This window comes from Gambusia affinis, linkage group LG12 (genome assembly GCF_019740435.1).
Source record: "Gambusia affinis linkage group LG12, SWU_Gaff_1.0, whole genome shotgun sequence".
Taxonomy (NCBI): Eukaryota; Metazoa; Chordata; class Actinopteri; order Cyprinodontiformes; family Poeciliidae; genus Gambusia; species Gambusia affinis.
This window is the reverse complement of record NC_057879.1, coordinates 11,951,915-11,977,405: the sequence shown is the minus strand read 5'-3', so window position 1 is coordinate 11,977,405 and position 25,491 is coordinate 11,951,915. Positions and strand designations below refer to the sequence as shown.

The following is a 25,491-nucleotide window of genomic DNA, read 5'->3' as shown; positions in this document are numbered from 1 at the left end:
GACTGAACACTGATGACATCACCGTGGGGACATTCTGTCTTATCAAATGTCAACTCAGAGAAGCAACTGAGTAAGAAACTATAAACCAAGACATAAAACCAGTCCGATTAGTTCCACTTAGCTTTGCTTTTCTGCATTCTTTAAGTGGCAATGCAAGACCTAAAGTCTTGAATTTAGAATTTCCTTGTCGGTTCATTAATGTTGTTTTACAATGTCAGAATTTGCCGTTTTCCTTTTTCTTGCTTCCTAGCTCCTCTCTGGATGTCAGGAAAAAACACACACAAAAAAACACTATGCCTAAGACCTTTCCATTTAAATTTCACAGAATCCAATAAGATTTCTTGATAAAGTTTATCAAGTAATCATTAAAATATGCTGGTGTATTTTCTAAAAGGTAAATTCATGATTCTATTGGCAAAATATTCAAGATTCAATTTGTTCAGGTCAATAAAATTAGCATTTTTCCCCCCCTCTCATTTCCTTTCAAATGACACCCTGAGATAAGACTTTAAGAAACATGAATATTCATTTATACATTATCTGCTGCGCTGAAGGCAAAGTCCCCCATTCACCTTTATACACCGACATCATTTGTAAAAGTGTTTTATTAGAAAACAAAATGCAACAGACCAATAACTCAAACACAACACAAGCAGGGATCAAGTGTGTGTGGTAAAAATTTACCCTTGCAGTCTGCCCTTCAGAGGATTAAAACATTCCTGGACTGTCTACAAACGGTCATGGAGAGAACTGCAAAGCTTCACCTCTGAATTCAAACCGTCGGTATTTATAGATGCACACATATCATAATCCTATCAGAGATCCAAAACAAAAAAAAAGCACACACTGCTTTTTCGAGGTTGAAAATGGAACCCATAACCTGGTAGGATTTACACATAGCATATGTTGACGGTACCGAGGTGAACGATCAAAACCAACTCTGTCCGATAACAGTGTGTAGACATTCTCTAGACAGTATGTACAAACCCACCTCTTCTTGGATCAAAACAAGAATCATAAAAAACTAAAATGCTGTTTTTTTTTTTCCTTACTGTACAGATTTTAAATGACTAACAATGTTCTAACAGGGAGTGAAAACAAACATGAAAACAGGTGGGAATCAACGTTACATTTGGCTGGACATGACCTCAAGACGCTAACGCTTGACGCTAACGCTTGACGCTAACGCTCCTTCACTTGGGGCCCATGTCTGGCCAGACAGCAGAGCAGAGAGAAAGGTGGAAGTGGTGCCGCTGCGTTTACTCCACACTCTGACTTCTTCTCCGTTCACCGTGTTTACTATGCTCGTTGCTGGACTCCTGCTGGTGGCGACTCCTCTCTTTGCTGCGGCTGCGTTTGTGGGAGCGCTCCCCATCCCGCTCTCGCTCCCTCTCTCTGCTGTGGCTGCGATCCCTCTTCCTGCTCTTCTCCTCCGCTCCGCCTTTATGCCTCCTTTCTCTGCTTCTGCTCCGACTCGACCGTTTGGCTTTTCTGTCCTCCCTGTGTCTGTCCCTGTCTTCTTTATGCCTCCGCTCGTCGTTCTCCGCCCTGCTCTTCCTGTCTCTGGACCTGTCCCTCTCTGTCCCTCTGTCCTTGTGGTGATCCCTGTCTTTCTTCCTGCTCCTGTCTTCTGCTCCGTCCCTCTCTTTCTCCCTGCGTTCGCCTCTCCGCTCTCTGCTGCCACTGAGACTTCTTTTGTGTTCTCTGTTCCTGTCTGCGCTACGTGATCTCCGTCTTTCCCTGTCCCCTCTGTCTGCCCTGTCCCGCTCTCTGTCCCGCCCCCCGTCCCTCTCCTTCCTCTGCCGGTCCCGCTCCCTCTCTAGTTCCCGGTCGAAGCTCGGCCCGTGGCGGTCTCTCTCGCGGTGGTGGCTCCTGCTTCTCGATCGCTTGGGAGACCTTTTGGGACTCGGCGTCCGTCTTGGCGTCCTGATGAGGAGACGGCTCAGTCAAAACTTAACTCGCTAAATTAGATTTAAAAAGTTAACGTTTTCCAGTGATTCTTTTCAAAAAGATGTGCTGCATGCAATGATATATTTCAAGAGTTTATTTCCATCAGGTTAGATGATTACAGCTGAGACTGAATAAAAAGCCAAAATTCAGTTTCACAGAAAGATTTACCAGGATTACTACAAAGGGATTTTAATGAAGTCTGGTGCTATTTTGCGGGAATGTTGAAGCGTACTGAGAAAGTAACGAATGAAAAGTTTTGTGTCATGAGTAAATTCAGCCCTGCTATAGATATTATCAGTTTTGTTTGAATGCGTCCACACTCTGGGACAGTAACGTGTTTTTTATTCTTTGAAAAATACAGCCGTGTCCGGAATACAGATGAGGCTTTTTTGTTGCTTTTTTTTTTTTAAACAAAGTTCAAAATTATTGAGTTAAAAACCTCACTTGCTGCTTTATAAACTTAATTTTAGCTTTCTTTCTCCGCCAGACTTGAATCTTTGCTTTTGATATTGTCAATGTTGTCGTACTGTGCAGGACTTGCCAGCTGTAAACAATTGAACATCTAAAACTACATCACTCTTAAATGATTTTAACTGTTTGGTTTGAATTAGGAGCTATAGAAGAGCATGTAAAAACGACCGGTGTGACTTTTCAAAACAATAAAACTTAAGGAGCGGGACAAAAAAAAAACCACAAACAAACTACCTGGAGTGTCGTCGTTCTCCTTGCCTTCCTGACTCTGTGAACTCGGCCTCCTCCTCCGGCTCCTTCTGGGCCACCTTACGGGGCCTCGCCTTCATCTGCTGATCAATCGCCTTTTGAACGGGCACTGGGATTCTGGGAAACAGCGTGGAGAACCATTCCAGTTTGGTCAGGAAGGAACGCAGCATCTCCCCAATGGTCATGACACAGCCGCCGCCTGCTTTTACGTCAAGCTCCTACAATCAAACAGTGGGACACAGACACACAGAAAAACAAACAGTTATTACACATTATTAAGGCGATAGACGTATTTCCTGGTGAAATATTGCTACACAACAAAGAACATTTGTGATGACCAAGTACTGAACCTTCACCTCTGTTCATCTAGCTTAATCTTTGATATTTAACAGAGGGAACACAAACATCAACATATCACTTGTCAGAGTTCCTGTAGTCTGTATTAACAGTGTGAGCTGTAATCACCTCTCCGAAAACGGGATTTTCCAAACAAGGAGAAGGGATAATGTCTGCTCAGTGCGCTACAGGGGGAAAGAAAAAGAAGCGCTTGCTTCGTTTTTCTTTGTTTCCCCAGAAGCTTTCTGAACTCTGGGAGATTTAAAAAAAAAAAAAAACTAAAACAAAAAAAGCTCACAGTGTAAGCACAGATTGTAGCAGGTCGGGGGAAATATGCTCAAGATGAGTAGAAATGAACTTTATATGGTAGAGAACAGCTGCTTTGCACTCACGCAAACCAACAGTGCTGAGAAACAATATCCAATTCACCTGCTGCACAAGGGGCATCTAAAGGAAAAAACAGGGGAATTAACAAGTTGGGTAGGACTTGAGAGAAATCAAATATAATGCAACAGAACACGAAGAGAGGCGTGGCTGCCTTAAACCAGATTCTATGTTTTCTAACCAAAAATGTGCATAAAAACATGAACTTATAAAATACTTCTCCTGTCTTTCTAAAAACAAATTAGGTTCCATTTAATTATTTTATATATAAATATATATATTTTGTGATAAAATACATATATCAATGAGTAAAACAAAGGGCATTTCTTAACCTGATAATAAATGAAAATGTTTATTTCACAGTATCGTCGTACTTACCCTGAGAAATAAACAGCAGCAGAGAAGCGAGCATTAACCTAGCTACCGGGGCTCAGACGACACAAGTTGGGGAAAAATTAAGCCAAATGAAAGCAAAGGTGAAAAATCAGCTATGAGCATCACAATGGAAGGGGTGGGGTGGAGGGGCTGCTGGCTTTACATATGGAGCATCTCACTAAGAATTTTACAAAAGAAAGTTAAATTATTACCCGGGGTGACATACCTCCTCATCATCCAGGAAGTCATTATACCAGTCTAATAAATCTGTTGGAGGCTGAGTGTATCTGCAACACACAAAGGTCAGAATTAAACATTTTTTCCAACTCGTTCCCATTTTATTTTGTTTTGTTTTACAATGAGTTTCCTTTTAAATGATTGCGATCAATAGATGCGAAAGCATTTGGTGATGGATCTGGTGAAAGTACCTACAGCAACAAACCTTTTCTAACTTAAGATTATGGGAAGTAGAACCGTACCTTATGTACATGAATCCAAGTGCCCTGATGTACGGAGAATCTGTGTGAGTGATGAGACCCATCACCTGTTTGCGTGTTAGCTTGAGAGTAAACAGTTTGTAAAGAAGACAGAAAGCAGTTGATACAATGCCACCAGTGCCAACTCCACGCACCTATCAAAAATAAAAATAAAAAAAAAGGACAGGTTTTATAACGCAGTCTTTACAGATACCGTTTTTAGTCCTTTCAGCATTCCTGTTTGCATTCCACAACATAAACTACACTTATACGTGAAAATCAGCGGCAAATAATATAAAATGCCTAAAACATTGTTTTCCCTCCTCACACGAAATGCAGGGAGACACAAAATGTGGGGAATATAAAAAGCACGTACTTCCCACTTACCCCTCCGCACATTCCGGTCTGGCCTGCAGTCTTTCTGCTTCCCTTTTCCCAGGGCTCAATGTGAGTCACCTGAAAGCACAAAAAGAACCCGATTAAAAAAAAATAAAAAAGGAAACCACTTATTTACATTTATGCCCCCCACATGTAGCTAGGAGATCACAGGCGATGCACAGAGTTTCAAATGTCATAATGAAAAGACAAATTATTGACTAACTTATCTAATGTTCCTTTAACATTTTGATCTGTTCTCATTTAAATAAAACTAACAGCCCTTAACGGCGACTTAATTTAGAAAATACAGATGGAGAAAAGATGCTTAAACAGAGACTATTGATGAAAACAACAGTCTCTGTCAAGAGACTGGCCAGACCTGGCCGTTTCGTTTTTTTTTTTTTTGTTTTGCCGCTGGACCATATCCAGCCCTTGAGGTGTACCAAGCTGACCAATACAAATACCTAAATTTAAAATACATATAAATCATTTCTGCATCCAATTCTCCTTTTTTTCTAATGCTTTTTTGTTTTGAAGATGACAGTTGAGTATTTTTCTTTCTGTTGGATCACTACATTAGCACCCATGTATGCACCAATGTTCACAATAAGAACATCAGTCAAAAAAATAAAAAATAAAAAATTCAGTTCTTCACAATATATGGACTTCTAAAAAATGAATATACACCATAGTCCAACAAAATTGCGAGGACTGTTTGGGATGTTGCATTTGTTATCTTGGACTGTCACTACCAAACACTGCAAAGATTGTTTTTCTTTCAAAAATGCATTTCCAAGATAATTTACAGTTTTGCTTTTCAATGCCATTTGCCATTTTATTGTTCAGTAGTAATGGCTATGCCTAATAGCAGCTCATAAGCATAGCATCAAATACACAATAATGTGACTAATAAGTAATGTTAGACTAATGTATTGCCACTAACGTGGCATTTCATTTATAAACAAATAAATGTGTCTATTCAATTATTCTGTTCAACTGAAGTAAGTAGAAAAAAACTATTGCATAGTTATTCGAATGTACGAATGACTACAATACAAAGATTTTTTTCTGGCACTCATTGATTTTGTTGTTGGTAAACAGTATAAACACAGACACAAAACGCTAAATACAGTTTTATTCGAAAGGTTTACTGAAACGCCTAATTAACAGGAGTTATCTTTGTTTTTAAGGTTAATATGGGCCCAGTGGTTCCATAGCTTAGAATCCTTCCATGGCTGCTATAATGTCGGTAAACTAACGCCACATATATTCACATAACTCCGTGGTTACGCTTTTAAACGACGACACTATGTAGCGCTCACTTCTATAAAACATTTCCCCAAACAATAAACCTCACAATCTGATGCCTGTTTGCAAGTCATTTGGTTCACAATGAATACTACGCTGAGCGGACATGGTTGCCTAACTAGCATGCGGCTTAGCATTAGCTGGCGTTACCTTGAAATAGATTTCGTCCACAACCTCATGGTAGGTCTTTAGTTCATACAGCTGAACCTTGAAATACGGCGAGGAGAGCACATTTGTAAGAATCATTGGATTTAGGTTCATAGTCTTTTCGTTTCCCCATAGGGGCAATACGTTGCCATGTTTTCCTGATGGAGGCTTGCTAACGGCCTGCGTTGGTAGTTGGTTTCCGACGTTAGCCATGTTAGCTGAATCCCACACGGTAAAGTTGTCGTTTACGGTTAGCGTATTTCCAACTACTGAGCCATCAATAACGGGCAGTGATTTCTCGCTCCTTTACAATTCCGGGCTCTTGATCGTCGTGTAGATTTGCGGTTAAGATAGTGCCCGCGACTTTCCCGCCGCCGTTTTAGCTAAGTGCTACTACGAGGTGGAACCGGAACTGTAACGTCAGTGCTGCAGTCAACTGCTACCTGCAACGCAGTTACGTCATCGTGGGATTTTAAGAATAAAAGCATGAACACAGATATACAGACGTATGCTTTATTGTCTAATGTTTGGATAATGTATTTGACAACTATTTTAATGTCCATTATGGATACATGGATACATATCAGTAGGTGAGGAACAAAGAAACACACACACAATCTTTTGTTAAAGATACTTTTCTCTCAACAAATGCAAATTAAACAGTAAAAACGACACTAAAACAGCTGGATAAACAGGGTATGGATGGATAACCAACTTGAGGAATATTGCTCATAGGTTTGCATAACGTTTTTCGCATCTGCTGTTAGATTTTCAAAAATAAAATCTCTGTTCTGTTGCCTATAATTTGAAAATGTTGTTGCCACTTAGTGTTTAAGTAAACACATTTAAAGCAGTATTCTTGTTAAAAACCGGAAGTATATGTAGCAGGTCAAGTCTTATCTGCCAAAGTTAAGTGACCATCGCTCCCTTTTTGCCCAAAGCGGATTTCAAAGTGTCCAGCAGGTGGCACTGATTTCTTTGAGATGATTTTAAATAAGATGTTACACATGTTTAATGGTTCATGCAAATCTCTTTTGTTTTTTCTTATCATTGTATGTGGAATGCTCATTTAGTGGTACTTTAATGTACTTTTATTGTAGGATCCATTTAATAAGCCCACTATTGTTTTTTTCTGGTGTAAAGGTGTTATTTTCTAATTCTCAATTTAGGGAAACTGGTGTTTTTATTTTGTTTATGCCTAATCAAGCCAAAATTAATGCTGCTCCATTTGAGAACAGTCAGGAAATAAAACCCACCTACATTTCTCATTCTTTTACACTTGGCCACATATAGAAGAAATAAAATATACTTACCTAAGAGAATTCTGTTTATATGCCTTATGCCTCGTATGAAATTATGAGGCTGTGAAAGCTTATTTTTGGGAGATGCATTGCTTCTTGATTAAGCAATGACTTCCAACAAATAAATAGAACAACTGACTATAAATTGTTCAGTAGGTGACAGACTATGTCTAATGCGAGTTCAATATAGCTTTACAGAAAAGTAATGACTAATAGCTTTAAGAGACTTGGGTGATAGCTTTCCATTTAAAAATCTTAATTAAGACAACATGGAATACAACAGACATGACTTTCATTTCTCATTTCTTTTACAACCTTTACATTCAGCTCCGACACATTTAAAACATCACATTTCAATACTTGAACTATACAAATATACTGTTATACATAACTTTAGACTCTAAATAGATGTACTTCTGGAACAAAACAAAATGAAAGAACGAACCTTTCGGTTATTTTTAACTGCTGTCACAACCAGGTGAGAGGGGTTCAGTTTTACTAAACCGAGCTACTTAAAAATAGCTATCTTGCAACCAAGGTGAATAAGCATTTTACTGTCAGTTTTGATCATGAAAAAAAAAACCCTCATGTCACTTTCCAATTCCCACCAAAGACAAAAATCTAAACATTTAAACATTACACATTAAATGGCACGTTACTCCAGCATAAAGCTCTGACAGTTATAATTTTTAAAGCTCTCTTATCTTTCTTTTATTAAAATACTAAATACAACACTTAATGCTACATATGGGTCTCTCAGCGCAGAGGACGTGACATTTCATTTAAAATGAAACAAAAATTACTGAATGGGCAGACATACATTTGAGTTCCAAGTTTCAAAGAGCTAAATGCTGACAGTCTGAACCAAATGTCCTTATATGGAAGATGAAAGAAAGTGATCAGTGCACAAAAAGTTTCACTAATGTCCTTCAGCTCCACATTTTGAACACCAGGGGGCTTTCATGGCCAACAGATGCTGTAGGTCATGTGGGGAAATGTTGCATAACAGAAATAAAATCTCCTGAAGTCAGATAGGAGTAAGTTCAGTTGGCACCTCCTTTGCTCAGCCCTGCTGCTTTTCCCCGGAGAAGTAGTCCCTCTTGTTTAAGACGCATGCCTACTAAAGCCTACCGCTTGATGACCACCTGTTCGAAGGCTCCTGTTACGACCCTGGAAAAGAATGCCAGTGTGTTACATGGCGGGAAATTAGGGCTGATATCTGATCTAAGCCCTATTTTTATATGAACTGTTATATGTTTACCATAGAGTTTCTACAGATTAGTCATGAGATGGGGTGAGAAGATTTGTGTAAAAAAACAAAAAAAAAAAACATTTTCTCTTTAGATCCTTTATCTGACATAGTTGCATTTCTGCATATTTACAGTAAATAGCCAATGTTACATAACCACACCCACCTCATGTGTTGGCTTCCCAAAGCTGTGCTCCCACCGGGTCCAACAAACAAGCTGAGCCCCTCCTCTGCAGCAACACACACATTACAAGTAAGAAAAAATCTGATCATCTCTCATCATAATCAGCTCAACTGATCAGTCAGAGAATCTGTCATTGATTAAAAGGACTTTCTGTGGAATAAACAACTATGGAGTGCTGCAGAACTTTGCCTGGAGCACATATAGACCCCGTATTTCAACACCTCAAAGTAATTTGATCACACCAGTAAGATGCTAAGCAATTTTCCACACCAGGATGAGAGGTACACACCCTCTGCACTGGAATCCAAGAAGCCATGGCTGAAATCCTGGCCCTGCAGGATTTTCTCTATTACATCATCAGCGTCCACCCGCGTGGCATCGACTCGCTTTAGTTGATTCTCCACTGAGTTCTGTTTTACTGGAGGCCTAAGAAGGAAAAAGAAAAACATCTGCGGTTAATAAAGCAAATGTTTTATTAAGGTACAACATTTAAAGTATAAATGTTATAAGGTATAAGATTTAAAAATATGTACATATGGAATATATAGAATTCTAAAGGAGATCTTTATGCATGTATACATGTAAAAATCAGGTTTTTATTTTGGTCTAGTGTAAATGTAGCTTTCCTAACACGTTAATCAATAATAGAAGAAAATGTAAGAGGATAATAATAACCAGTTTCCAAAACAATTCTCTAATTGTCCTGATGGGAATTTTGATATAAATCAAAAATCACCATCAACTTTTAATTCCATGGAAACAGCTATGAACCAAATGCTGATATATGGATACAGAACATGACAAACTGACTGTGTTAGATACTGATCCAGATAAGCAGTGCACTTTACCTGAAAGCTCTACTTGGCGAGGATAGTTTTTCAGATGCAAAATAACAGGCTGGAGAGCCTGTGGATGTGGGAGGGTTCCTGTTTTCTTTCTCTCCTCTCTCCCCCTGCTGATCACCGGGCTCAATGCTACCGATGCCTGTGGAGGCAGAGCCTCCCGAACCATTCCGCCTGTGGCTCAGATCTGTGGAGCTTGAATAGCTTGAACTATAGCCTGTAGGGAAAAAAGCAGAACTTATATAGTGACCACATTTAAAACAAGTGTTGCATCACATTGATAATGTTGCTGTTGCTTAAAACAGGACAGATCTTTGTTATAATACCTGACATTTTTGAGAGCTGACTTGCATAGCTGGATGTTCTGGAGTGGCTGAATGCAATCAGCTCCTCTGGGACTGATCTCAATTTTACTGGAGTTCCTATAAGGAAAAAAAAAAAAAAAAAAAAAAAAAAAAACAGCATTTGTTTGGAGTTTATTTCAACAAAGAAAAAGAAAAATCATGAATCATTAATGCAACAAATCTCCTGTCTTGAAGAGTGTATGAATATGTAAGTACCAGCGCCTGAATGTGATGTACGAATGTCTCCTCCTTTTCTATCCTCAAGCAGACCCTCTGCCTCTGCTGGTGGGATTCCCAGAGTCATGGCTGTAGACGGCGGACTAAAACAGAGACACAAACCAGTTAAGACATCAAAAAGTATCATGGGGTTTTGGTGAGAAATTTGGTGAGATTGCAGAACCTTTTTTTTATCTATATTTTTGCTTTGTGAAAAAAGATTTTCATACAGAATATTGTTGTACAATATGGGCAGCTAACACTCAAGGGTTGTTGGTATTATGTATTTTCCAGGAACATAGTGCCATTTTATAGCACAACCAAGTGACTATGTTACCATCAGTTGTTATAAAAATGTTGTACATTATAAAATAAATAAAATATCAAAAATATATATATAATATAAAACAAATCTGATGCATTGAAGTCAGCCTATGTCTCTTTACGACACTCCACCTTCAGTTAGTCATCACAACAATGCTTCTCCAACTGTTCTTAAGAGTGTTGAACTGAGAAGTAGTCCCTACAATGAGCTCAGTAGATGCCACCAGAGGTTTACCAATTGCTGCTGCCACTAGTCTGGAGGAGCTGAGTGCAAAAGGAGCGGGTAGGGGTGCTCTGAGGCAGAATCTTGACTGGGGACTTAAGTTGCAAGGCAAAGCTTTGAGGAAATAGGCAGCAAGCCTTTAAGCAACACCAAATGACTCTGAAGAGTCACAATTTTAGCGTCATCCAAAGGTAGCATGGTGGCAGTCTCACACTTTGATCAATCACCCAAACTTCAACTTATGTGAAGCTCTACAAGCAGCATTTAGTTTGCTTGAAGTGACAGTTTCTCAATGGAAAGCCTCAGGGAAGAGCAGCCACACCTGCTACCTCATACAACAGGATTGTTCTGAGGTCATTGCAAACACCACCCCATGTTTTTAATCGCAAATACATACAAACAGAGACATAACTTTCAACACTTAATGTTATTTCTACAAGCAAGCTTCCTGTAAACACAACAAACTAAACCTTTAGGAGCTTTAAGCTGCACACAGATCGCACATATAGTATACACATGAACAAAATATTGCTTTATGTAATCCAACTACACGTGTGTTCCTAAGATGGGACTTTGTTTCCCACAAGTGATTCAGACAGCAACCAGATGTTTTCTTGAACATCCATTTTGACTAGAGAGCTGACGCAACATCTGCTATCCATTTAGAGAAACTCATTCTGGGATCTTGCTGGTGAGTTCCACTCTGGGACTTCTGGTGAACTAAACAAAAACTAAATAAAGTAAAATAAAAAGGGTTTCACTCACTCTTCCTGAAAATAACTTCCAATTACACTTTATTTCTAATGAAGTATTTGTGTGATCACAAGCTTCTAAATGCAACCTACATTTCAACTAAAATAAAAGAACGGAAAAAAAAGCAACAACAAAGGCAAAGGAAGGAACATGACATCGTCACGTTAGCCCTCTCTACACAGTGAGTAATATGGTGTTAAGATGAATGACTAAACTTTGGCTGTCCCCACGGCAACCGCTACAGTATTTAGACTGCAAACAAGACTTGGAAAAAGGAAAAAAAAAGCTCTTATAATTATTGGCATATTATTATTACTAAGACAAATTGTTTATTTTTTCACATGTTACATCACATCCTTTGAGAAAAACATTGCTACTAATCAATATTCTCAGAATATGAATTCTGAGCTAGTCTGATCACGCAGAAAGTCTTCCAACCAGTTAAGGTAGGGCAGAATACTACCTGGGAGAGATGTTATTAGCTCACAGATAAGATCAAGTGATTCTTTCCAACTTAAAACTCTGTTGGTGATTATAGCAATAAATAAGTGTGTTTTAAGTTTAGGTGACAAACAGGATGTGATGAAAATACTTTCCGTCGTGGTCAATGACAGACCTTTATACCAGTGAAACCCACTTTCATTGTAACCACGACTACAGAGAGCCTAATACACAAGTGAAGCCTTCAATACTATGATACAGAGTCAATATCTGACTCAAACAGCTCAGTAGTGTCCAAGAAAAGCGCTTACGTTTTGAAGCAGGGGTCTCCAGACATTAGCTGCATGTGAATAACAACCTGTAACCGAGACAAACACAGTGAGATACAAGACAAGCTCTAGTCTCTCCTGTGAATTATGCTTTCATAAGATTACAGCCCCATGATTTGGCAGGAACACACGTCTAGTAAAGTTATTCCCATGGCTGATCACATCACAGGCTTGGACATGTCTCAGTTCTCAGAAGCTTCACATGCACTAAATAGTTGCTCAGGAGAAATAGGTGGGAAAACGTAAAAAGATTTTCAAATATAGCAAAAAACCTTTATTCAGCAAGGTTAATGACATACTATTCTGGTCACAGGTTTCTATGAATGCAAGATGAAAATATTTTACCCCAAAACACTGCTACAACTTTTAAAAAACAAAAATGAATTCAGATGTTTGAATTTGTTTTAGATTTTCTCTCGTCAGCAGCACAAGGCCAAAATAATGCATATGAGCTTGAATACATACATAAGCTCACCCTGTTATTTGATGAATGTCTCCAAGCAAGATGCACATTGACTGCACACTTTTTGCACCAATCACCAGAATTCTAGACGGATAAAATCTACTATTGGTCTTTTAAAATGTAAAATTTTCCTGGTATGGAAATTGTTCAGTCTGTTTGGGATTCATTGTCCAGTCGTGGCATCCAGTATTCATTTGATACAGTCGTCCATATGGGTCAGAAAGACAATCGGTCAGGATGTTCAAGAACAACTCAGGTATCAACACCATCCAGAAAGAAGCTTTAGATTTTCGTACACAAAAAGAAACTGCCCACTGGTCTGGTGCATTGCGCAAAGTGGACGGGATAATACATCCAAATTTTTCAACTCGGTATATCCATCCTAGGTTCAATTCCCAATCTTAGGACCTTTGCCTATCTCTCTACTCACTTCCTGTATTGAACACTGAAATCTACCAGTGCCAAAATCTAAAAAAAACAAAACAATTGGCTAGGGAACATTTACCAAAATATTGTTATGTAGGTATACATTTAAACCTATATCTGCAATTTTGTCTCCGTTTACACTTAAGAAATCCACAATAAATTCATTGATGAATAGATAGAAAACTATCTAACCAGAACTGTGTAAGTTAGAGTTGCAGAGTTGTATGCTGATTTATGAGCATACCTTTAGAATGGAGTTGTCTTGTCTGGTGTTCTTGGTGTCATATCCCTCTAGCAGACACCGTCGCACAGTGCTGCCAGACCCAGCAAACTCTGATAAGTTCAAGTCGGCAAATCCAAGCTGGAAGTGATCAAACGGTGAAAATATTGACATTTTAACTTCTACCGCATGAATCTCGACATCAATAAGTTACCGTTTATTTGTTTAGAGATTATAGTTTTATGGATTGGAATGTTGAAAGACAGAATACGCAAACAAAGATGAGTCACTTCCGAGACTCATTAAAGTTACTGGTTAACAGAGGTCAGATTCTGACTTAGTCACAAAAGCCGGAAAAGAAAAAAAAAAGAAAAAAAAAGAAAAAAAAGAAGAAAGAAAAAAAAAAACTCAACCAGCTAGAAAAAAAAATTGTTCTACTTTTTTTTTTTTTAAGAAATCATTACATATTTTTTAAATTCAGCTGTATTATCCAGTATTTGAAAGTGCTCTGTCTAAAACATGTTTAATGTAATTGGAGAAAAAAAATTACCTTTGCAAAAGACTTCCCCCCTTTGAGTTCCTGAAAAAATAATATAGCAACACTATAATTTGCATCACAGTTTAAACATCGAAATAAATTAAAAGCATTTTATGTGAAAAAAATAAATACATTTATTTCTGAATCCATAAATAAATCCAGAAATAAATTCCTGGATTCTGTTCTATAAAACTACTTCTTTTTTTTATTTTACATTTTTGATACCCTACCTTTCGTACGGACACTCGGCACATGCAGGGGTCCAGCATCCCCGTCCCTGCGCTGGCACTCATCTTACAAATGAAAGAAAACCTTTTCTTCCAGTGCACACAGTTGGCTTGGACAGGCTCTCTGGGAGACAAGAGTACATTTCACACACTGAACACAGACAGACCATTTCATCACACATTTGCTTTATTGCAGTGTGAGTACTGTAATTCCTGCAAGTGTATTAAACCCGCAAACAGTTAATGTGCATCACATAAATTGCAAAATTTATGTGACACATGTAACGTATGTGAAGTCTACTCAGAAATATGTAAATAATTCTTTTTTTAATGAATGGAATTTGGGGGCAGCACAAAGATAGGTGAGTTAGGTTAGTTAATGTGTGAGGGACTATCTGTCTTTTTGGGTATAAGATCGATAGACACCACACCTCATCACATATTAACCACGATAAACTTCAAAGACGGAGAAGGAAGGAGGAGGAGGTTTATGGTGCGTGTTTTGTATTCAGTACAGGAAATTATGGATTGCTGTTAGATCGGTTTGATTACATTCATACCACATATTGACTTTTATTTCATGTTCCCTGGAGACGAAGATCAGGACCAACAATTACAAAACTTGTCTAGTTTGGACATCTCTGAAATCTCTGTTTAAAATTCAGGGGTCTCAAACTATATTATAGTCCTTGAGGGCCGCTGTCCTGCAACTTTTAGATGTGCCTCTGCTGCACCACACCTGAATAGAATAATTAGGTCATTAGCAAGGCTCCTGGGAACTGGTCTACACAAGGAGAAGGTAATTAAGCCGGTTCATTCCAGTGTTTTGTACCTGTGGCACATCTAAAAACTGCAGGACAGCGGCCCTCGAGGACTGGAGTTTGAGACCCCTGTGAATCAGCTGCTAAAGTGTTGTTGCATTGGTATTGCTCTCATTGACAGATGAACTGATCAGGTTTTTCTTGCTCGATATAAACTACCATATTTCTTTAATGCCAAGTATCATATAGATATAATTCCTGTCTTAACACTTTTAAAATTATAGCTAGTTGTTGGCAACAACCCTGACTCAAAGCATCAGATGCTCCAAGTCGTGTTGCTTAGCAACTGTTTTAACCAGCTATAGCAAACATCGGCTAGTATAAATCTATATCTTCACTCAAAACTTCATAAAGTGTCTCCAGTTAAACTAAAATTTGCTACCGTTTTTGTCAACGAGGCTACAGCTGTTGGTGAGTATCAGAATGTTGAATGTTAGGTGAAATTATTAGGCGGAGTGTTATGGACTAATGTTCCACAAGAAACAATGCAACTGCGCAACTGAAAAAACAAACAAAGAAACAAACAAATCAAAACAAGAAAACAATCCGTCAAAAAATATTTGAAGTTGTTGAAAAGAATATTTTACTATAGTTTAGGTTAGTTGTGCTTAAGCTATAAATAGAAGAGAAGCCTTACCGAGACGATTCCTGTGCGAAGCCTCCGTCCAAGAGTCTCACTTTACAAAATAGAACTCCGTTTACGAAAGGAACCGACGACAGCTCCTCCAAGTCAAAGTCTATTTTGAATTTAAACTTCTTTTTCTTCATGAGGATAAAAGACATGGCGACTGGGAGCAATGAGATGAGTCTTTGACGTGGAGAAGCTGACAGACTGATTGAGTCTCCCCGCAGCTATGAGGGTGAGTTGAGTTTCTGCTCTCTACCGCAGACACGACTCAAAGTTCAAACCATTTCCTTCCCACCCAACACTTGTGACGTGGGGAAAACCCACGATTTGATTGGACGTACCGGGGGACAAAGAAAAACACCGAAATCAACAATCTTCAGTTTAAAATAAATCTATTTAATATCGGCCAACTGAAAGAAGAACTAACAGAAGGGATGTTTCCAGGTTAATGCACTCTAGTGACATTAGTCCTGTGACTTAACTGGGACTTTGTGAGAGAAATGGGGATGCCCATCTTTTATGTCAAGTGACAAAAATATTTTTAAATGAAACTATATGATTATTATACACAGAGGAATGCACTTCAAACGTAGCAACTGGTTTTGATTTTACTAATTATGATTATGGCTAGATAAAAAACCCAAAAGAAAATACAAAAGCATTGCAAAGGGTGCAATATAATATTGCTATATTGCAAATCAATTTTTGTTGATTTTATTTCAAAGGTCTCTTGCATTTAAATTTGAGCTTTTATAAGCTGTAAAATCATCAAAATTATATCACCCTATGTAGCAAATAAATGTAATGCAGGAATTTAACATTTTAAGGTAAGGTAGTAAAATAAATAAACTTTTTCAGGGACATTCTAATGCATTAGAATGTCCCTGAAAAATGTCCCTAATGCATTAGAATGTCCCTGAACATTCTAATGTTCAGGGACATTAGACACATCTGACACATCTGACATTCTAATGTCAGATGTGTTAGATACACATCTGACAAATATTCACAAATACAAAGATGTCTCACTCTGCTTAAAAGCATCTCTAGCACACATATGATAATGGTCAATGTTTTAAGCCAGCCTGGGTTAAAAACACTCCTTTATTTTCCCAACAGATCAGAACCCTGCCTTGATAAATACTATTATTGACACCAAACAAGGTGACCTCATGGTGGCTCTCAGAAATGAACATATCACTGCTAAAATGCCAGATTTTGGACTATATGAACAGAGACTGTGATAGCTCATTTAATATCTTTTTCATTTTACAAACAAGATATTTTCTCACTTGTTAAGAAGACAAAAGCTAAAACAATTTCAATAACCTGGTTGGATAATTGTGGACACTCTTAAATTTTGTTGAAACCCTTTTTGGGTTGGATTTAGCACCATCTCCTCTTTGTTCTCATGTGAGACCAGCTATATTTAATCTGAAACAAAGCTTAATTGACCTTTTAAGATTTTCTATTTGCTCATTTTCAAAATTTGGCTAAAGACATTGGTTGTACAGGAGGTCAAAGCCACTTTTTGTACTATGGTATCAGCAAGGAGAATAGTATAGAGAGTATTTACTGAGTGAAATGTTGTCCTATATTCTCCAGATCTCAGGAACAGTGCAGAAGAATTTCTGTCACCCAATCTGGGCCAACACCTCCCAAAACATAATGTTGTGATCTGAAGAAACCAGACTTTTGATTTTGGCTTGGAATTTCAAAAACTTTGTTCAGCACAAAACAACACTACATGTCAACAACAACAAAAAAAACAAACAACAAAACAACTGCATGTCCACACTGAAAAATAGTAATGATAGTGTTTTGCTTTGTGCTTTCCTCTTTTAAGATGGAACTGAGATTTTTCTCAAAGTTCAGGAACTTGTAAATTGTAAAAAAATAAAAATTTTGTTAATACAGCTGCTTAAAACATGCATCCAAGCCAACAAAATATGACTTCGCAGAATTAAACTGAACTTTGGGAAAGGCATTGCCTGGGTCCTGAACAAAGTCGGACTCTGACATATAATTTCTGGACAAGAGATATCTCACAATCAAATAGATTTAAGGAAGCTTTGAAAAGAAAAGCAGACCAATGTTGACAGCTGGAGATGTGGAATGGTGACAGACTGCTACCAAAGGACACTATCCTGACAATTAGAAGGTGCTTCAACAAAGTTTGGATTTGTGCACACGTGTTGGTGTAGATTCTCAGTCATCAAAGACATTAATGTCCTAAGTCCTTAAGTAGAAGGTAACCGGACTGAAGACATTTCATGTCTCATCCAAAAAGGGATGAGACCTGAAGAACCCGTATGCACACTTAATACACCAGGTTATTGCAGCTTTTGAATCTTTAAGGGAAAAAAAGCATACAATAGACTTTTGTTAAAATAATAACAACAATAAAGAAGAAATTAAAGAAAATCTGTATTTTATCATGTTTAGATTGTATTGTTGCAATCATTATTGTAGACATATTAGCTTTTAGTTTATTATCCTTTTCGACAGTTTGAAACTTTATTTAATGTAGCTTCGTATTGCTATGGAATGCAAACATTACTTATAATCATGGTTTCTATGATCATGACAATTCATTTTATTGGTTGTAATATTAGTAGTAGTCGTTTTATTTTCGTCTAGTTCTCTTTACTTCTTCGCTGATAAAATGTCGCCCTCTGCTGGCGTCCAGCAGGACTGCCCTCATGAAAATGCAAAGCTCAGTGTTTCTCTCTGTGCTGACACGTCCTTCCAGATAAGCAGATTACATTTCCTCAGAAAGGCTTGGTAACATGTCGCACTAAAAAAGCGGCGGTGAAAGATAAAAGTTCACTTTAACAAGCATGAAACAGATAGCGAACGCAGATAATCCGGAAAGAGGTTCATTTGGCCACTTTTCAACCATCCTTCCCGCTTATTCGTAGCGAGCACAGAGAAGATAGGCAGCAGTAGTAGCTCCGCCCTCGGTTACTGCAGTTCCTTACAAGCGCTGGCTGCAGAGTACACCTTGGTTGGAGACGAAATGCAAAAACGCTGCACTGTAACCAGCGAACCTCTTTTTCTTTCTTTTTTTTCTGTGATCGCCATCGAGGAGTTCGCGTGTGGATTATAAGTGGGATTAATGAATGATTGTCAATATGGATTAATCACCAGATTATGGTTTGCAGGACGGACGGTGCGTCTGCACGCTGCTTCTATAATAGCTCTGCAATGTATCAAGCGCTACGGACGTCTTTACTGTCAAGTGCCCGTTGCTGGGATGCCGACAGTGAGCGGTCCTACCAGGTTCTGTTTGATAAACTTGACACTAATAAAGATGGGAAGGTGGATGTGGCTGAGTTACGAGTGGGCCTCAAAGCGATGGGGATATTTCGCCACGGTGCTGCACAGGTAACTCGAAGCAAGTGATCCAGTGCACTGTAACCCATATAAGTTTCAAGTCTTGGGCTGGATCTTTCACCATATATCATTCTAGGATGACATTTTGTGAGAGTGTAATTTACGCTGCCCTGACTGATTCTAGATGTTTTCTCGTTTCTTCCTGTAGAAAATTGTGTCAAATGGAGACCAAAACAACGATGGAACTTTGGACTTCAATGAGTTTACCAAATACCTGAAGGACCATGAGATGAAGCTTTTGCTGACTTTCAAGAGTCTGGACAGAAACAATGATGGTAAGCGACGGAGAGTCACTGAAAGCTCACCGTGCCACTTTCATGATGATATTTCATGTGATCTTTCCATTTTAAATGTGTGTCAGGGCGCATTGATGACACAGAGATCCAGCAGGCTCTTGCAGAGTTGGGTATACATGTCAGCAAGGAGGAAGCCCAGAAAATTTTACAAAGGTTTGACGTTCTCTTCCTTCTCTCTTCCATGCACTGCAACCTAGGATTTTCTAAATGCAATCATGCACGCTCCTAACGAAAGCCTGTCAAATGGACAAAAAAAATAAAAGGTTGTGTTTTTTCAGCATGGACATTGATGGGACCATGACGGTTGACTGGAACGAGTTCAGGGAGCACTTCCTGCTGTACCCTGCCTACAACCTGGAAGAGATCATCCGCTACTGGAAGCACTCATCGGTAAGGCTGGAACAGAAACACTTTGTGAGGCCCGTTCTGCCCACACTCTGAGGCAACCGCAGTGGAATAAATCGCATGTCCTCCACTCCTCTTTAGTTAGATATTATGGATTTTTTTTTTTCAGTTCACAATTGAGAGCAGCTCTTCCTTTATTAGGCCACAGCACCGTTGCGTTTCTCTCTCTGGGATTGTTATTGTGCTTCTTTCTAAATGGTAGTGGTCTAATGTTTGGACTGGTTTGTTACCCACACTTCACAGAGCCTCTCTTGATAGAACCTGTTCCTGAATATTTCTCTGCATACCACATTAAAATGTGCAACAGCCGTGACTGCAGGACAGATAACTGCTTCTGCAACCCTCTTCTTTGTTTCCCAACAGATTTGCATTAAATAGCCACAGAACAATGTTTTTTTTTATTCTCTTTTTGTCTAAGTTACCTTCATGCTTTAAGCAAAACATCAGCTTTGTTTATCTAAATCAGCTTAAGCATATCAGCCAAGGGTTCAGATAGCTCAGTGGCCATAACTTTGTTGGCTCAAATCAAAGGACAACTCCCTCTTATTGTTTCTCCCTCCCTTTTGTGAGCTGTTTCAAGTTTAAACTGATAGAGCCGTGCAAAGTTCCTGGTTTACCGGCTTTCCGGTTAAAACTTTACGCTCAAGGTTATGTAAATGTTGCCAGACAAGACTTAAACATAGTTGCTACACGACTGTGAAAACAGAAAGGAGAAGTTGAGCTTGCAGATTTTAAAACATGTCTGCAACCACACAGATAGTGTTGCGTGTCCCTCTCTTGCAAGAAAATGCTGTTGACTCAACAATTTAAAGTGCAGGCTCATTAGAGGTAATTCATATTTATTTGTTGATTTGTTGTCAGCTGCCGAACCATCTGCTTAACAAAGTTCATACATTTTTAATAAGATGTAATCCCAGAAACCTTCATATTTCCTATTCCTTTGGGAATAGCCATCTGTGCTAAAGTATAAATTATTTGATCCAATATGTTAGTCTAAGGTGAAAGGAAATTGTTTAGCATATCTAATGAGAAAGTTTATGATAAAGTGAAAGATATTGGAATATTAGTAGCACTGTCTGCAGCGAGGTGAGTTTGAGGCTGACGTTTACAGCTGTCCACATTGACAAGCTGAGCTCTTTCTGAAAAGTTTTATGATCAGAGGAAGTAAAGTTTAACTTACATTGTCAGAGTGGGAACAAGGGCGTTTGAAGGAGACAAGGTGAGTCTTTCAAAACTTAAGAACACGGCATCAACATGGCGGTGGTAGAATAATGCTGAGTTGTACTGTTGAGTTTTGTAATTGTATGGAATAATAAACAATTTGGCCTAAATAAATTCCACAACTTCACCTCAAATGAACAGCTACATGACAAAACCCCAGACATAGCTGGATGTTCCAACAAAACTTTAAGACTGGTTTTGGAACTGAAATGGAGAACTGGAATAAATACACAAGAAATTCAAACTTTAGTACTCAATTCCTGTTTTTAAATGTCTTTGAAGGTGTTTTTTTTTTTTTTTTTTCTGATCGTGCCCTTGTGGACAAAGGAACTGTTGTTGGGTGTCTCAACTTCTGACTTGCACTGTATAAACTGCATAAACACATGTATATAAATTTTACTTTAACAAGATTGTCTGTCATGGCTGACATGAACCAAATGGGTTGGTATGTGATTCTGATTAATAATATTGTGGAAAATGCTTGTTTAACTTCTAGGTGCTGGACATTGGTGACAGTCTGTCCATCCCGGATGAGTTTACAGAGGAAGAGAAGCGGTCAGACGAGTGGTGGAAGCAGCTGGTTGCAGGTGCAGTGGCAGGTGCCGTTTCTCGCACGGGTACAGCCCCTCTGGACAGACTCAAGGTCTTCATGCAGGTTAGCGATGCTAAGTACAGAGACTGATAGTACAATAGATGTGCTGCTGTGAAACTAGTTAGATAAACGTGTGTATTTTATGCTACAGGTTCACTCGTCCGCAGCTAACAAGATAAGCCTGACTGGAGGGTTCAGACAGATGATAGTAGAAGGAGGTCTGATGTCACTGTGGAGAGGAAACGGGATCAATGTTTTAAAGATTGCGCCTGAGACTGCAATCAAATTCATGGCATACGAACAAGTTCAGACCCACATCTTAAAACATATTTGTAACTATATTTATGGATACACATGACATTTAGTGGTTACGTTGGCTTTTGTTTTTTGTTTTCTGCTGCAGTATAAGAAGTTGTTAACTTCAGAGGGAACGAAGATAGAGACTCATAAGAGGTTCATGGCGGGGTCCATGGCAGGGGCCACAGCACAAACAGCCATCTACCCAATGGAGGTATGAGCCACTGCTTTGTCATACTGCCATTCAGGATATTTCACTGTTTAGTTGTTTCATTCTAAAAAAAGAACATGTATCCATAAACCTTTCCCCGTTCTTCTGTTTTTTGTTAAGGTTTTAAAGACTCGGTTGACCTTGAGGAAAACTGGCCAGTACGCAGGAATGTTTGACTGTGCCAAGAAGATCCTGAGGAAAGAGGGTGTTATCGCTTTTTATAAGGGCTACATTCCAAACTTAATTGGCATTATTCCCTACGCTGGGATAGACCTCGCTGTTTATGAGGTGTGTGCAGTCTCGCATGTCTAGAATGATAACAATCTGAGGAAAAACAAAGGTCTGTTGTTTCATTTTGTGCTGCAAGTTAAGCGCTTCTGTTCTCCCATGACTCAGACTTTAAAGAACACTTGGTTGTCACATCACACCAAAGATTCGGCCAACCCTGGAGTTCTGGTGTTGCTGGGCTGCGGGACCATCTCCAGCACATGTGGCCAGCTCGCCAGCTATCCTCTGGCACTGATACGTACACGGATGCAGGCGCAAGGTAAACACCAATCTGCCGTGTGATAGGGGTAACGATGAAAATGGAAACTTCTACTAATCTACAATCTACTTGTTACTTGTAGACTCTTGTTGCATTACTTCTCAGCACTTTTATTCAACATCTGAAAAATGTTAGCGTGGAAATACCATATTCCACTGACACAATTATTGGTGCCTATAACTACTTATTTTTTTAAATGACTGAAGCATTTCTTAAATTCATGCCCATTTTTTTAAGTAATAAATAATCTTTGACTTCCTATAACCATGGGGTGAGAGGCCCATTTGTCATTGCCACTAGCCACTCAGCTGGATAATGACCCATATTTATTTTGCCACCACACAGAGTGAGCAGGATGGCATGAGAGGTAAAGAAAAAAAACAAAAACATCCAATGCTCATTTAGCAGCAGCAGAAAGTGACCTCATTGGACTATCAAGTGTGCTTAAGATATAATTTACAAGCTAAATGATTGTTTGGGATAAATGACCTTTGGCCATCTTAGGAGGTTGTACTAAAAGGAATGGTCAGTGATTCCTTCACACTTGTGAAATTGTAGAGGAGAAAAGTGCACGAGCTCCTTCTCACAGCCATACATCAGATTATTAACAGCACCTGTGCTAATAATTATTGCAGATGTGCTTTTGTGTGAGATCATTCTAAAGGACGGATTTATTTTAAAGCTTTTTAAACATCTTCACTCTGGGCGCCACTAAATGGGACCTTCACTGCAATACTTTCCTGAGCAAGCAAGTTGTTTACATTGGGTCAAACCTTTTTAAAGATACCCAAATATTTTATGCAAACTTCAAACAAAAGAGCTGCACTAGAGACGTGCAGCCATTCTCTGTGCAGGACACTGATGTTTTAAATTGAACAATTGAATATGTTATTCATTGTTTTCTGGCAATTTATTTGTGTTTTTATTTTATCTGTAAATACACCAGCTATGATTCTTCATTTCTATTATCCTTAATTATAATTTACCTATTTGTGTCAGCAATGCTATTTTTATTTTTGTTATTTTTATTTTACATTTTTATTAATGTAGGATAGTAAAAAAATGGACAGAAAGATTGCTTTAAGCCTGAAAACTATCAGTTTAATTTGTTACACAATCATCCTCTAGCTAGCTTAATGACACAAACATTGCAAAGCTTACACAGACTATTGTCTTCATTAGAATATGATTCGTTTTATCTTTACTTAACCAAAATATTTTCTAGCGTAAAGTAAACTCACTATCTGAAAACATTATTTTACTGTCTCTTTTGTTTTTTTTTTTTTTTTTTTTTTTTTGGGGGGGTGGGGGGGTTGTTTTTTTGTATGATTCCCTGTTAAGCCAGTTTTCTCTTAAATATGACAGATTATTACTGATGATTAAAACCAAATCTTTTGCTTTTAAGCAAACTACTAAGTAGAAGATTGGAAGTACTACACAAAATTACTTGAAATAGGGTACGAAATGTACAGTAGGAGTTGATGCATCATGGGTAAGAAATATCTCATGGGAGATGGCTACCATCACGATTTCCTCTCTCCATTTGTTTGTTTTTTCCGTTCTTGTAGGGAGATGCAGACGTAGGGTCTGCTTATCTGTTTTGGAATCCCTTATTTAAACATATGTCCCTGCATGAAAAGATTTAATGAACTGTCTTATTGTAAACCACTTTTTACATTGTCGTAAACTCTAAAACAAGCGACAACGTCATACTACGGCTCAACTCATCATAAACTCTTAGAAACTTGCTTAGTGCACCCACCAGTGTGGGAAAACCTCCCAGTGTAACTCTCAGATAGATGACAGACAGCAGTGCTGCTCTCATGCGTGCTTCGTTTCCTTTCTTTGCAGCGTCCCTGGACATGTCAGACCAGCCCTCCATGAGTTCTCTGCTGAGGACTATTGTTGCCAAAGATGGTTTCTTTGGCCTCTACCGGGGCATCCTGCCAAATTTCATGAAAGTCATTCCAGCTGTCAGCATTAGCTATGTGGTTTACGAGTACATGAAGACTGGCTTGGGACTCTGAAAATGAGCACTCAAAGCATTTGTTAGACTTGAAAACAAGCAAATCTCCATAACATGCAGCGCATGACTTTATCACTGGATGGAAAGCTGTTTGTATGTTTTAAGAATTGCCTGCCAATAGTGTTTTAATCAATTGTGGTGTGCATGCTTTATTTTTAGTCTTAAGGTTGCACATTTCACAGTCCCTTACACACAGTCCACAAACAATGCTTGACAAAGAAAATGTCTGTAGATTAAAAAACACCTAGTAAATGGTCTTATTCATAAGATATTATTTTTTTAGGTCCTTATGAAACAAAAAATGAGACGCAATGTGATTATCTTTATTTATATATATATATATATATATATATATATATATATATATATATATATATATATATATATATATATATATATATAATATTTTCTCCAGGAAAAGTTGGATTGTATCCTAAGCTACGCTTAGACTCACAATCAGAAAAGTAACACTAAGTTTGTTTAAATGTGCACATGTCCACACACTGGAGATCTAATTTCTCACTTTTAAGTTTAAAAACACACCTCACCTACTGAGGACATCAGCTTCAGACAAGCAGGGCTCCAACCAGCATCTGTCAGCTAAACAGAACTAGGCCTCAAAAATCTATACCTATAAACACTGGAACTGAGTGTGCATAATGACACACTTCTCGTGCAATGTGAAATCCTGTGTATTTCATAATTATTTACATGTGCCTTATAGACTCTTGATGCAAATCTCGGAGATGAGTTTTTTTTAGCTATAACTGTATTTATGTACTGTATATCTAAATGTTTTCAGGTATGCTTATTTATTGGACTGAGTGACAAAAACTGTTAATAGACTGAAAAACCTGTAAAGATCAAACTGTCTCTCGTGTCTCTTATTTTCAATCA

At 38.4% G+C, this 25,491-nt stretch overlaps 3 protein-coding genes across 9 annotated transcripts; 1 reads left to right on the top strand and 2 right to left on the bottom strand.

Moving 5' to 3' along the window:
• Positions 1–587: 587 nt before the first annotated feature.
• On the bottom strand, positions 588–6,557 carry prpf38b (pre-mRNA processing factor 38B). 2 transcript variants are annotated; one of them, XM_044133893.1, is made up of 6 exons: positions 6,078–6,557; positions 4,629–4,697; positions 4,245–4,396; positions 3,992–4,052; positions 2,656–2,888; positions 588–1,926 (listed from the first exon to the last, which is right to left on the bottom strand). In XM_044133893.1, exons 1-6 carry the CDS (start codon positions 6,285–6,287, stop codon positions 1,260–1,262), a joined length of 1,392 nt encoding a protein of 463 aa, XP_043989828.1. In that variant the 5' UTR covers positions 6,288–6,557; the 3' UTR covers positions 588–1,259. The 2 variants fall into 2 exon arrangements, with proteins under 2 accessions (XP_043989828.1, XP_043989829.1); XM_044133894.1 differs by lacking the exon at positions 4,245–4,396 and having other exon boundaries at positions 4,618–4,697; positions 6,078–6,507.
• Positions 6,558–7,599: 1,042 nt separating this feature from the next.
• LOC122841009 (protein FAM102B-like) lies at positions 7,600–15,902 on the bottom strand. Its single transcript, XM_044133895.1, has 11 exons — positions 15,613–15,902; positions 14,158–14,278; positions 13,940–13,969; positions 13,414–13,530; positions 12,263–12,309; positions 10,211–10,314; positions 9,977–10,072; positions 9,657–9,867; positions 9,098–9,234; positions 8,791–8,854; positions 7,600–8,545 (listed from the first exon to the last, which is right to left on the bottom strand). The coding sequence occupies exons 1-11, from the start codon at positions 15,756–15,758 to the stop codon at positions 8,503–8,505; spliced, it is 1,116 nt and encodes a 371-aa protein (XP_043989830.1). The 5' UTR covers positions 15,759–15,902; the 3' UTR covers positions 7,600–8,502.
• LOC122841007 (calcium-binding mitochondrial carrier protein SCaMC-1-like) lies at positions 15,191–24,929 on the top strand. 6 transcript variants are annotated; one of them, XM_044133888.1, is made up of 12 exons: positions 15,191–15,386; positions 15,755–15,835; positions 18,768–18,990; positions 19,148–19,274; positions 19,361–19,448; positions 19,574–19,685; positions 21,418–21,576; positions 21,665–21,817; positions 21,917–22,024; positions 22,142–22,309; positions 22,418–22,568; positions 24,420–24,929. In XM_044133888.1, the coding sequence occupies exons 3-12, from the start codon at positions 18,811–18,813 to the stop codon at positions 24,593–24,595; spliced, it is 1,422 nt and encodes a 473-aa protein (XP_043989823.1). In that variant the 5' UTR covers positions 15,191–15,386; positions 15,755–15,835; positions 18,768–18,810; the 3' UTR covers positions 24,596–24,929. The 6 variants fall into 6 exon arrangements, with proteins under 6 accessions (XP_043989823.1, XP_043989822.1, XP_043989824.1 ...); XM_044133887.1 differs by having other exon boundaries at positions 15,747–15,835; XM_044133889.1 differs by lacking the exon at positions 15,755–15,835.
• Positions 24,930–25,491: the final 562 nt, after the last annotated feature.

Bases quoted from the DNA above. Each gene is read 5' to 3' on its own strand.
- prpf38b (XM_044133893.1), bottom strand. From the start codon at position 6,287: ATGGCTAACGTCGGAAACCAACTACCAACGCAGGCCGTTAGCAAGCCT. The intron at 4,397-4,628 runs GTAAGTGGGAAG...TATTTTTGATAG, and splicing joins AGACCGGAATGTGCGGAGGG to GTGCGTGGAGTTGGCACTGG. The intron at 2,889-3,991 runs GTATGTCACCCC...GTTTGATTGTAG, and splicing joins ACTTCCTGGATGATGAGGAG to GAGCTTGACGTAAAAGCAGG.
- LOC122841009 (XM_044133895.1), bottom strand. From the start codon at position 15,758: ATGTCTTTTATCCTCATGAAGAAAAAGAAGTTTAAATTCAAAATAGAC. The intron at 10,315-12,262 runs GTAAGCGCTTTT...TCTCTGTTTTAG, and splicing joins GGAGACCCCTGCTTCAAAAC to TCCGCCGTCTACAGCCATGA. The intron at 8,546-8,790 runs GTGGGTGTGGTT...ATTCTTTTCCAG, and splicing joins TTGGGAAGCCAACACATGAG to GGTCGTAACAGGAGCCTTCG.
- LOC122841007 (XM_044133886.1), top strand. From the start codon at position 18,757: ATGGTTTGCAGGACGGACGGTGCGTCTGCACGCTGCTTCTATAATAGC. The intron at 19,449-19,573 runs GTTTGACGTTCT...GTGTTTTTTCAG, and splicing joins GCCCAGAAAATTTTACAAAG to CATGGACATTGATGGGACCA. The intron at 22,569-24,419 runs GTAAACACCAAT...CTTTCTTTGCAG, and splicing joins TACACGGATGCAGGCGCAAG to CGTCCCTGGACATGTCAGAC.